This window comes from Sciurus vulgaris, assembly GCF_902686455.1.
Source record: "Sciurus vulgaris genome assembly, chromosome: 6".
In the NCBI taxonomy this organism is placed as follows: Eukaryota; Metazoa; Chordata; class Mammalia; order Rodentia; family Sciuridae; genus Sciurus; species Sciurus vulgaris.
This window is the reverse complement of record NC_136466.1, coordinates 104,227,785-104,240,714: the sequence shown is the minus strand read 5'-3', so window position 1 is coordinate 104,240,714 and position 12,930 is coordinate 104,227,785. Positions and strand designations below refer to the sequence as shown.

General features: G+C 39.7%; 1 protein-coding gene across 5 annotated transcripts in view; it reads right to left on the bottom strand.

Moving 5' to 3' along the window:
* The window catches only part of SSBP2 (single stranded DNA binding protein 2), a 360,390-nt gene extending 348,717 nt beyond the window's left edge, over positions 1–11,673 (bottom strand). For 2 of the 5 annotated variants that reach the window (XM_079145557.1, XM_079145560.1), the window contains exon 1: positions 11,507–11,664. In XM_079145557.1, the coding sequence (XP_079001683.1) occupies positions 11,507–11,568 (62 nt within the window). In that variant the 5' untranslated portion in view covers positions 11,569–11,664. Of the gene's footprint in view, positions 1–11,506 lie in introns of all 5 variants that reach the window. The other 3 variants (XM_079145559.1, XM_079145558.1, XM_079145556.1) reach the window with 3 other exon arrangements.
* Between the last annotated feature and the right edge of the window lie 1,257 nt (positions 11,674–12,930).

The window sequence follows — 12,930 nt, the reverse complement described above, 5'->3', positions numbered from 1 at the left end:
ACAAAAAAGCATAACAACTATTTGCATAGTGTTTACATTGTATTAGTATTATAAGTAATCTAACGATGATTTTCAGTACATGGAAAGATGTACATAGGTTATATGCAAATACTATGCCATATTGCATAAAGAACTTGAGCATCTGCAGATTTTGGTATCTATGGGGGGTCATGGAACCAATTATACCAAGGGATGACTATATGCTATACTCTTTTCATACTGTCATGTTTCTGTACTTTCTCTCTCTTTCCCATGACCCTCCCTCTTTGTGCACTCACGGGCTCTCTCTCTGTTATCCTCTACCTCAATTTTCTAATGTATATCTTTTAATAAAGATCCCCTTGGAAATACTTCCCAACACACAAGTCCTAGATTTAATGCCCTTTCCCAAACTCTCACAGCATCTTCTGCATACACATTACACTGGTTTTTACCCAGAGTGGTAATTGCTGATAGTGATCCCCCTCTGGAGAGTGAGTGTCTGGTGGGCCAAGATTGCTGGGTTACTCAAATCTGACTCAGGAGGGCTCAACAGAGGCCAACATTGACAGTTCACATTTTTTAAATAAATACAGGAATAGAGAGATAGTAGAAAGCAGGATGGATATGATTCCCATATTATAAAATATATATAAATGTACACTATTATAAAAAAATTAAGTTTTTAAAATGTTTTAAATGCTAATTTGGTAAAATCCAACAATTTAGAAGTTCTATTTTCTTAGGCTAGTTTGGCTAAAATAGGCCACAGAATGAGAAATTTGAGTTTGAAAACAGGCTATAAAACTTACTGTGAGGCCTGGGACAAGATAACCTCTCTGAGGCTGTTTCCCCATATGTAAAATCAGGATTACATCTACTTTAATGAAGTTGCTATAGGGATTAAGCAAGAAAAGCTGCCAGGCCCAAAAAGAAAAAATTTGTATGAAGTACCTTGATAGTCGAATTCATAAAAACAGAATATAGAATGGTGGTTGCCCAGAGCTAAGGAGAACAAGGAGTGGGAAGTTTTTGTTTAGCGAGTGTACAGCTTCAGTTTAGGAAGATAAAAAATTTCTAGAACAGGAGAGTGGATATAGCTGCACAACAATGTGAATATACTTAATTCCAGTAAACTATACACCTAAAAATAGTTAAAATGCTAAATTTTATGTTACATATTTTCTCACAACTAAAGAAAAGAACATGTGATCAATAATTCACATGGAAAGATTTTTCCTACCTTATTAGAGAGAAGCATGAAAGGGAAAAATAACCTTCCCTTCCCTTTCCCAACCCCAACTCTCCACATTGAAGCTAACTGACAAAGAAACGAAGCAAAGTTCAATGGTTTAAAAAAAAAAAATGTAGCCTGAGACTTCACAAATCAAAAACTTAAAAGTATCCTAAATCAAATATAAACTCACGTACATACAAAAGCATAAGGATTTCAAATAAAAATCAGAATTTATTCAAACATGGCACTTCTAAACTGTAGTATATACATACAATGGAATATTACTCAGCCATAAAGAATGATAAAATTATGGCATTTGCAGGCAAATGGATGAAATTGGAGAATATCATGCTAAGTGAGATAAGCCAATCTCAAAAAACCAAAGGACGAATGATATCGCTAATAAGTGGATGACAACACATAATGGGGGGTGGGAGGGGTTAGTGTTAGGGTTAGAGTTAGGGTTAGGGAGGGGGCAAGAATGGAGGAAGGAAGGACTGTATAGAGGGAAAAGAGGGGTGGGAGGGGTGGGGGGAAGGGAAAAAATAACAGAATTAAACAACATTACCCTATGTAAATTTATGATTACACAAATGGTATGCCTTTATGCCATGTACAAACAGAGAAACAACATGTATCCCATTTGTTTACAATAAAAAAATGGCACTTCTGAAATTAAATAATTGTATAGGACTGTGTTTAACACACTATAACATGTATTTTTCATTTAATCAAAGTACTTCAAGCTTTTAACTAACATCTAATCTATGATTCTCTGTTGAATCAAATTCTTATTTCAATCTTCTTAAATACATATGAATCTTTCATCATAAAAGAGGCAGCTATAGTAAAATAAAAAGAACACTGACCTTGGAACCAAAAACATTTAAATATGGCTCAGCTCTGCCACATATTATCTATATTACCCTATCTGGGTGACTCAATTTTCATTTACAAATCTTAATGAAGATACCACCTACTTCACAGGATTGTAAGATTTAAATTAAAATAAACTGTATTAAAATAACCTTAAAACTGCAACACAATTCCATTTATATTATTAAGTTTATGAACACAGAGTAGTATATCAAAAATGCATATGAAAAATACATAATTTCATGGTAATATTAATAGGCAATCTTTCCTAGTTCTAAAATTCAGAAACTACTATATGCCTATATTTTAGAAAAATCTCCTTTAGAAATTACTTATTAATCCTAGCACCAAAACCTACATATAAAGGGGAGAAAATGACAATAGTAATAGATTTTTGTGACATTTATTATACTACTGATTACATCCTTAATTCATTTATTCCACAAACATATAATAACAATTCTAAGTACTGTGCTAAGCAGTGAGAATACAATGTTGAAAGAGCATGATCCTTATCCTTATGGAGTTCCAACCTGAGTAAAAGACATTAAACAAAATGTCATCACATAAATTATCACTATTTATGACTGATATGAAAAAGGAAAAACAGAGGTTGCTACAAAAGCACCCAATCCAATCTGGGAGGTTTAGGAGAAATATGCATGCCAGCTATACCATCCTTTGATAACCCAATAGACTAAGTGCTCAATAAACCTTAACTATTTCTGTCATCAGTGTCATTATAAAAACCCCACTGTCCTCCTTAGGAACAACTGTGTCCTCAGGGCTTAGGAGATAAAAGGTAATCAATCCTACCATCTAGGAGGACTAGATAAACTGGATCCACCATCCAATTCCTCAGTGAAAAACAAAACCAAGGAAGCATAGCTTCTTCATCCCAACTTCCACTCATATTTTATGTATCCTTGAGCAGTTACGCTTATTTTAAGAAATTTTCTCAATGGTAGGTAGCATTGACTCCAACCTCAAGGCTTCCCGTGGCTGTTTCTTTCAATATTAGTTAGGTCTCTACTTAAATGTCTTTTCTCCAAGAACTTTCCCATAACTACCCAATCTACTGTATCTTCCAAATAATTCTCTATAACCCCATATCTTATTACTTTTATAGCATATATGACTATCCAAAGTTACCTAGTACATTTACTTACTTATTTTTCTCCTTCAAATTTAAAAGTTCCATGAAAGCAGAGACCCATTTTACTCTCCCCAAGATACATCTTCCTTCTAAAGACTCCCAGTTTTGTTTAGGTAGTTCAGGTACAGGGGAGCAATGTTTCTAGCCCAGGGGATAAACAATGACTGATTAAAGCCAATTATGGTAATGCCATTACCTTTGTCAGTAATTGGTTTAGCAGAAAGAATTTTACATTTCTTTCTAATAAGGCATAAGAAGAGATCTCTTAATACAAGAATAGGTTTTCCTCCCTGACTGATGAGACATGAAGAAGGAAAAACTTGGCTGTTCCTCACACTTTTGTATTAGTCTGTGTGAGAAGTGATGCTGGAAACCTGAAGCAGCCATGTTACAGTCACAACAGGAAGACCACAAGGATGGCAGAGAAGCTGATCCTGAACCCTGATGTTCTTGAGTCACTGAAGCAGTTCTGGAATTGTCACTTTCAGATATTCTCATTCTATGAGATTTATTTTTAAATCTGATCAATATAGCCATTTTCTATCTCCTGTTTTGATACTAGCAGACAAAAGTATAATACACTCTTAAGCCTGTTTCTTCTGTAACTTTAAAACAGTATTTCTGAAAGTGGTGAAATGAGATAGAGCAAATGCCAAATGTAAACAAAAAACTTGAATGAAAGCATTGCTATTTTTGTTACTATTAATCGATAACTTTCTATGACAAAACTCAGCAAGTTCATTATAGAGTATTTAGGCTTTTGTTATTTTACAGAAAATATTCATTTTCATTCTGTCTCTATAAGATCATGGTTGGGTTTTTTTTTTGGGGGGGGGGGGTTGTTTTGTATTTTGGTGCTGTTGTTTTATTGTTTTGAGGGGAGTTGCCAAGGTAGGTCTCCAACTTCACACTCAGCTCAAGTGATACTCCCACCTCAGCTTGGACTACAGGTGTACACATCACACCCTACCTCATGAGATCACTTTAAGACAATAATTTATTTCAGTTTCTTCTATCAATAAAGTAGCTCCCCTCTCCTCACAAATCTGGAGTAGATAAATAAGGAAAATTAGGCAAATATCAGGTCACTAAAAAAAAAAAAAAAAAAAAAAAAAGCCATACTAATGTCAGAGGAAAGCCTGTTTTTAGGCATCAACTCTTTTTACTTAAATGGAGTCACATATAAATTTTTACCTTCTAGTCTTGTCTTCACAAATATTTCAAAATATTTCATCAATATTTTAATATTGTATTAAATTACTGTCTTGAATTGGAAACTAAAAATTACAACTCTATTAGTAATTAAAATATACCCTTCAATACCTACTGTTACTGAAAAAAAAAATCTTTAAAAGCAGAAAAAGAAATAACAAAATGTTACACTTCAGTCTGCAATATTTTCTGTTAACTACTTTTTGACATTATGCCCATGAAGCAAAATTAATACAGAAGTTCAAAAATAGGAACTTGCCAGGTCATTGGTTCACTCTAGCTGAATTGTGATCTAAAATATTATGATGGTTCATTATTATCTTAAAGCTACTTAGGGTCCTACATGAAATGCAATAATTGAAATTCTTAAAGTAAAAACTGAGAGTTTTGTTGTTACTAAAGAACTAATACCAACTTAAGTTTATCTTTTAAAAGATGAGCAAAAAATAGAAATATTAATTACACTACTACATTGATACTACCCATGCTGGTCCAGATAAATTTTTGTTCTGCAATTATTATAAAAACAGTAACTCCACTTTTCAAAAATCTTTATTAATTTACTGACAAAATATATTTGACCAACCTAGACTTAAAAGTTAGGTGGAAAAACTCTATTCTTCCATGTGTAGTCCATTTTCTACTTGTTTCTCAATGTTTCCACATTGAAAAAAAAGAATAAGATATAACACTTTGGGAAAGGTAAGAACACTCTGCTATTTATCTAACATTACTGAAAACAAGCAGAATCTTAATCCAGAATTTTTAATCTGGGTGGGCCACCCTTCAGGTCACCTTTTGTAGAATACATGGATTTTTTTGTGTGTGTAATTAAGTGAACTGTCACAGTCCTAGTTAAGTTATATACATGTTAACAAAGTCTTACATAAACAGGTGTTATATATTTAAAATATATATAAAATCTGATAAGCAAATTCTGAAGTCTGAATAATATTATTATTTAATTTTTACACCAAACTGATCAGATATTAGCAAATATATCTTATTCTTTACTCCAGTGCTATTTTAAGTCCATATTTTTTGAACAAACTTCTTGATAAAAAGATTTTTGCATATGTTTATTGAGGAGGCTTAAATGTTAGTAAATGATATATCACTAGTATGTCACTAGCATTTAATGTTATTCTCACATCAATGTCAAAGTAATAATGTACATAATAGTAGAGAATACTCCCATGCATTCCAAAATAAAATTATAATTTTTAAATTACATATTCCCAACATAGTTAAATGTCTTTTAAATCCAGTGTTCTGGCCCTAATCCTATTCCAACATTAATATAATGGTGATTTCCACAGAAGAAGGAAGATCTAAATTCAAATTGGTTTTTTCCTCCAAATTTTACTTCTAACTTTAAACTGTAAAGATAAAATGTTAATCAACAACAACATGGGCATCCCAGCTCCTACCCCATGGAATAAATTCAATTCAGACAAAGTAGTTCTGTTTTCTGGTAGTAACTGATGATGTAAGACACATTTGTTCTACTACTACAGAACTAAAAATTTTTTTTCATCTTAAATTGGTTTTATGGGCAAACTGGCTTTCAGAGTATGGGAATAAACCCCTACACACACAGTTCTGAAAGTAGAGCATACTTTTAACACTATTTTGGGATTGGGCAGGGTTTAGAGAAGAGAGTACTAGGCATTGAACCCAGGGGTGTACTACCACTAAGTTAGATCCCCAGACCTTTTTTTTTTATTCTTGGAGATAGGGTTTTGCTAAAGTTGCTTAGAACTTACTGGCCTCCAATCTGCGATCCTCCTGCTTCAGCCCCCTAAATTGCTGGGATTACGGGCATGCGCCACCATACCCAGCTTAGAATACTATTTCTAAGGATGACAATAAATCTCTGGATACACAATACTACAAAGTCTGAATATCTTACACAGTTTCTTTCCTCTTTTAGATTTTTTCCTTCAGAAAAAAAAAAAAAAAAAACAAGATTGGGGCTGGGAACACAGCTCAGTGGTAAGCACTTGCCTAGCATATACAAAGCCGTGGGTTCAAATCCTAAGCGGGTGCAAAGGGAGATTCTTCTCTTAAAGTAACAGAAAAGACATTAGTCAAAAGAGGGGAAAAAATCTCACAGCTGACATTTCAGAAACAAATTGTTCAGTATTTTGGAGGAAAGATGTGAGTTGGGAGAGTCAACATATTGTAGGAAATTTCATTCCAATGAAGATATTGCTTCATTTATTTTAGAAATCCTGAATTGTATACATTGCTCATCAACCATGTTTCTGAAGAGATTTGTATTACTTCACTTGCATTATTTCCTTCAGAAAGGAATGTTTGTACGTTTTTTTTGATAGGGTTGCTTTTAGGATGAAAGATGGGGGAAGAATAAGGTGATGTTGGCAGGTACTGATCCCTATAAACTCTCTCATGTGGAGTGGTATTTAAATGTTCTTTTGATTATAACTATTCAAAAATGAGCATATAGTATCTGTTTCCAGGTATGTCCAACAAAAATCAACCTTCAAAAGTCAAAGTTACTTTTCAAAGCCCCAGATTAGATACATAGTTTGACTGTTTTAGTTTGCGACTAGTTTACATAATAAATGTCTATGTTTATCTTGTTTATAAACAACTTTGCTTTCTAGCACATTCATCTTTCCGTGCTGTTACAAAATGTTAAAGATCATATTAGTTTAATAAAAAATTAATATCATTACTCATTTATTTGCAGGTGGCAGTACTTTTTCCTTGGTAAGATGGTATGGCTTAAAGCTCAGCAATATTTTTTATATGGAATTTGTTCACGACCATTATGTTTAATTTTAAAACTTAAGTGGTCAAACAAAATTCCTGTAAAAAAAAAGGAACAAAGATTCTTCATTATTTTAGGCTTCCAACTTTCACTCCTAAGATTTCTATGCCTTCCCTACAACTGCACATATGTCTTCGTTCTGCCAAAATGGAGGGTTATAGCATCTGGGTGCACCAATGATTAAGACTGCATATCTGATCAAATCTTTAAAGTCTGTTATATCTGATTATGTAATGCTATTCCCTAAATCTGTAGCATCCTACCCTAGATCAGGAAGGCAATCTGCTACACTGAAAAATGTATTCTTCAGCTTCAACCATAGGTTCTGAAGTTAGAGAAATCTGTTAGCAACCCAGCTTTCTTGTTTTCTAGTAGACTATCTACCAGTGTAGGTAGTTATTTTACCACTCAGGGTTTCAGTTTTCTTATTTCTTCAATGGTGAAAAAAAAGTCATCTATCTTGAAGTTTTGTTGGGAGAATTAGAGAAAGTAAACACAAAAGCACTGAACACAATGACTAGCACATAGGAATAACAAATAAATTGTTATCTTAGTTGTATTATTTTGGGGGGCATTTCTGAAATACAACTAAGCTAAAGAACATTATTGTTTGTATTTTTGAAATAGGACTAAACTAGAGAATGTGGAACTCAAACTTATGTCATTATTTTGGAGGTCATTGAAAAAATTCCTTTCAGTCTAACATTTTCATTTACAAGAATTTATTTGGTGTTTCCAATATTAGAAGTACTACTCCTGATGTCAAAGATACTGCAGAGAAGAAATTAGAAGTATTGTCCCCTACTCTCAAGAAACTTACATTTTAGGGAAAGCAAGACATTAAACGGCCAATTACCCAGTTATTTAATTACCATCATGATCAATGTTGTAAAGAAAGTGTGCTAAAGCAGGAAATGACCTAACAAGATCAGAATTAAAATTTCTATGCAAACATACCACCTCCCTTCAGGGTTTTCAATCACTCCCTCTCTAATTAAATCTAATCCAAACCTTTGAATAGACTTGATCTGTTTGTTTTTTAAAACAACAAAATAAGTAATTAACCTGCCCTGGCCATTTTTATGTTCAGAACTGCAAAGTAAAATTTTAGAAACCGTGTGTAAAACCTACAAGTAAAATTTTAGAAACTGTGTGTAAAACCTACAAATAAATTTTAAATGTTATATACTCCCCCCTCCCCCTTTTTCTCTGTGCTGAGGATTGAACCCAGGGCATCAAGCATGCTAGGGAAGCACTCTACCACTGAGCTACATCCCCAGTTCCACAATGATTTTTTTTAGTGCAAGAAAAAGCTAAGGAATAATATAGGTAAGTACCTGTCAGCTAGTCACTATGAACTCGTGAGAAAATATATTTCTTGATAGATTATAAAACCAAGGTTTATTGAACGTGTATGCCATGATTCATGACAACTCATTTTTCAGAATGTTTTTATTAAGGTATATATTACTTATTACTGAAAAACAAATTATTTCTGTAATTTAAAGATCACAACAGCTCTAATTTGCTTACTAAAGGAGAATTCATCACTTGACCACCTTTTAAAATCTGCCGCCTTAAAAATTAATAAGAAAAAATTGTGACATCCTTTTTAAAGATAACTTCAAGATTCTTATTTTCAGAAATTAGTACACTGATACAGAATAGTCCATCAAAGTCTCAAGTAAACATAACTGGGAAAACTGGGTGATCAGATCAACTCTTCCCACCAAAATGAAAGTATGTTCTAAAAAACAGAACCTACTTCAATGTTTGTCTTAGATTCAAACAACATTCACCTAGAAATTAATTCAAAACCAATTAAACCCATAATAGTCATTGTTAATTCTCCAAAAGGGGCCTCTTCACCTATATTTAGTTTATAAGGCAAGCCAGTCAAGAATTCCTTCTGCCAATTGTAATGAATGGAAGAAATATATTTAAATCAAATAGCACCATCTAGCAGAACCCTCATCACTTTGCTCATAAGAGTGGATGTTACTTAGTGTTCAGTTTGGAAGATATGACAACAAAACTGGCTATTTGTTTTCATGACAATCACAGAATTAGAGCTAAAAAGGACCACAGACACATGGGGTCCAACTTCCTTGTTATAATCTCAGCAAATTTACAAAGTCATCAGGTTACAAATTAGATTCAGTCAAAAGTTTACCTACTCCCAGGAGTCCAGCTAAAATTCAAATTTACTTTAATTCTCAAATTCAGTCACCCCAAAATAAGTAAGATTATGCTTCATTACATTTCAATTTCTTCACCCCCAATAATGTGAAATCTAAATATTCGGTAATCATTAAAACATCTTCCTTAAGATATTTTTATCATATAACCAAATGATTAATGCACACAAATTAATATTACAAAACTTCAATTTCAGTTAAGTGCCATATCTCAAATCAAGCAATAATGCTATTATATATTTCTTATCAGAGCAACAAGATCCTGAATGTAGTTCCTCAGAAAATAAATCTGAAAAAGAACAGCATCTCTCCTTTTTTTTTTCTTTTTTTTTTCTCCTTCTTTTGGTTTTTGGGCTTTTTGCTTTGTTTTGTTTTGCTACATCAAGGCCTGCCACCTCTAAATCCTATGGGAACTGTGTATGTTGATGCCAACACGAAGATTAGGAAATGTTCCCATCCCTAGGGCACAACAAACTTTCAGGGGAAAACTAACTGCCCAAAGCAGAGAGGGAAACTTGGTCTTCTGTCTGCACATTCGGTTTTTATTTACGCAGTTATTTTTGTGCGCTAGGTACCCAAAGTACCTCAGAGTGATGCTCTCAGACTTTCTCCCTGTCTGAACCCCCTCCGAAAAATAAGAGTGTGTTCAATGACAATGATAAGTCTGACTCTCAAGAGTTGAGGCGGTTACTGGAAATCAGCTTGATCTGCTGCACCGAGAAAAAAAAGAAAAAAGAAAAAAAAAAAAAAAAGAGGGGGGTTCTTCCTCAGTGGTCACAGTTACTATTCGCTCTCATTTTTGGTAACAACCAAATCACCGTTACAAATACACAAGAATAGCAGCAAACAACCCTGCTTCGCAGTGTGCCGTGACGGTGGCATCCCTGGCCGGGAGGGGTTCGTTTCTCCCCAGCCTCCTCTTTGGTTCCCACCGAAGTTAACACCTGTATCTCCCCATTACCCCAACCAAGCGTTTCTCTGCTCCCTACAAATCCCTTTTCGGACATTTGCCTCCTGCCTGCTGCAGAAAGCCCTCTTCGCGGCGTTGGCGCGGCTCTCACAACTCCCCTTCTGCTCGCCCCACGACCACCGCCCCGCAGGGACCGCCCCGCCAGCTGCCCACCACGGCCCCCCGACGTTCAGGAGACAGCAAGTCTCCACAAAAAGTTCTCTAGTCGCCGCCACTGCGGAGTTGGGTCTGCGGTGAGAAGCAGAAATGCCAGCCTCCTCCAATAGATCCCTCTCCTTGCCAGTACACTTTTTCTCCCCGGGAACTCGGTCCTTCTCTACTCCCAAACTTCAGCAGTGTCCCTTGCGCCCACCCGCCCCCGGCCCAGCCCCAGCCCCACTTTGCTCGAAACATTGGACACAGCAGGCGTAGCGCCGGATCCGCCCGCTGGGAAAAGCCCCTACGCCCACCCGGTCCACGCCCGCACACGCCCTCCGTGCCCCGCGCGCGCCTCCGCGCCCCGCGGGGCCCCGCTCGGCCGCTCTGCGCCCAGCTTCCGCCCGCCGCGCGCCCGGCACCGCCGCCTTCGCCTCTCCCGGCGTTCCCGGCCCCGAGCCCCGGCGCCGGGGCCCCTGCGCCCGCTCCTGAAGCTGCCCGCTGCGACCCCAGCCCGCTCCGCCAGACACCACATTGCCACCGTGCGCCCTCCTCCACGCAGCTGCCCTCTCCCCACGACCCCCGGCGGCTCTCCGGGTCCCCGCAGCCCCAGACCCCAGCTCTAAAGTTACTTTGTGAGGAGGTGAACCCGCGGGTTATTTCCCTCAATCACCCAAACAAGTTTACATCCTCAGCACCAGTACCGCCGCCGCCCCCCAGCATACTCGCTTCCCTCCCGACAGCCCCCCACGGCCGCCAGCACCTCCTGAGAAACAGCCGCTCCCCGCACCACACGCCCCCACCTCACACACCCCTCCCCCTGCCAGCCCACCCCCGGCTCTCCCCGGGTGGAGAGTGTCTGTGTGTCTCCCAGAGAGTGTGCGAGAGCGTGCGTGAGTGTGCGCGCGTGTGAAGGCGGAGGTGGGTGAGAAGCGGAGACACTTACTTCTCCCGGGCCTGGCTGTCGGACGGGACGGCGCTGCTGTTACTCTTGCCTTTGCCGTACATGCTTGTGCCGAGAGCAGCTCCCACTGTCACGCACCTGTCAACCCATCACAGCCTCCCCGGGAACAGCCCCGTCCCCATGGCGACCCACGCAGCCACCCCCACTATTGGCCGCCCCACGCCAAAGCTCCACCCTCTTCTCCCAGGCAACGCGCAAGACTGACAGGCCTCCCCCTCCCTTCGGCCTTCCGAAGCGCGCGGTGGCGGCTACAGCCTAAGCGGCAGTCTCCTCCCTCCTTCCCTCCCTCCCTGGTTCCCTTCCTCCCTCCTTCCCTCTCCGCTCTCCTCCCTCCTCCCGCTCTCCTTCCCCCCTCCCCCTCCGAACCCGGGCGCAAGGGGGGAATTAGAAACTGCTCTAGAAGGATTTTAAACAACTGGCTGTTCTCTCCGCCGCCACCCCTCCCCCTGCGCCGCCCGCGCTCGGCTCCTCACTGGAGAGAAGGCGCCGGGAGGAGGGGAAAGTGCGGCCTGGAGTCTTTGGCAGGAGCCGGCGGAGCTGGAGCCGTAGCGGCCCCAGACTTCGGGGCGCCCGCCGAGTACACAGACAGACCGACGGCCCCAGCCGCCCTGGGGGGCCCCACCAGCCTCCTCTCCCGTTCCTCTCTTGTCGGCGACCCCGCGCCAGTACCCACGATTGATCTTTGCCGCCCTCAGCCCTACTCCCTGGGGTGTAGCCCCCGCCCAGCTCCCAGAGGGCCGGCTGGCGAGGGACGCCCGCGCTGTTCCCTCGACCTTCTCGCTGGGCGACCGGGAACGACTCGCCTCCCCTCCTGGGGAGGGACTGCGCCTCAGGCTCTGGGCGCCGCAGTAGTGGCGTCGCCGGGTTCCGGGGGCCGCGCCCTGCGCCCCAGGGGAGCACCCTGCCTCGGGCCTTACTCCTCTTTAGGAGGTCAGCAGAATTCCCAAAGAGGCCCAGTGACCTGGTCCTGGGACCGCAGTGCCCTACTACCCTGACCCGTTCCAAGCCCGACACACCGCACATCCTGCCAGAAGTGCCCGCAGAAAAGAGCCCCAGGCATCCCCACCCCGCCTGGTTTAATAGTTTTGATGGTAATGCTTGATCATTCTAGTCCCAGAACTAGAAGAGGACAGAGAGAGCCACGAAAGACTTCCCTATCTTTGCTCATCAGCATAGGCCTTAGGGAACTCCAAGGTGAGGAAAGCTCTGCCAGAGGTGAAAGGCTACCCAAGAATATTTCTGAATCCAAGGCCCTAATCCCATTTTAATAAATGCCTAAAAGTTTCTGAAACACACACAACCTGGTTTCTGATAGAACTCCATCCTTTATTTTGTTGAAGATCTTGGTTATAAAATCGGACCCGGTGCGAATGGGGTTGGAAAGAACAAATGAACTTCAAAAGGGA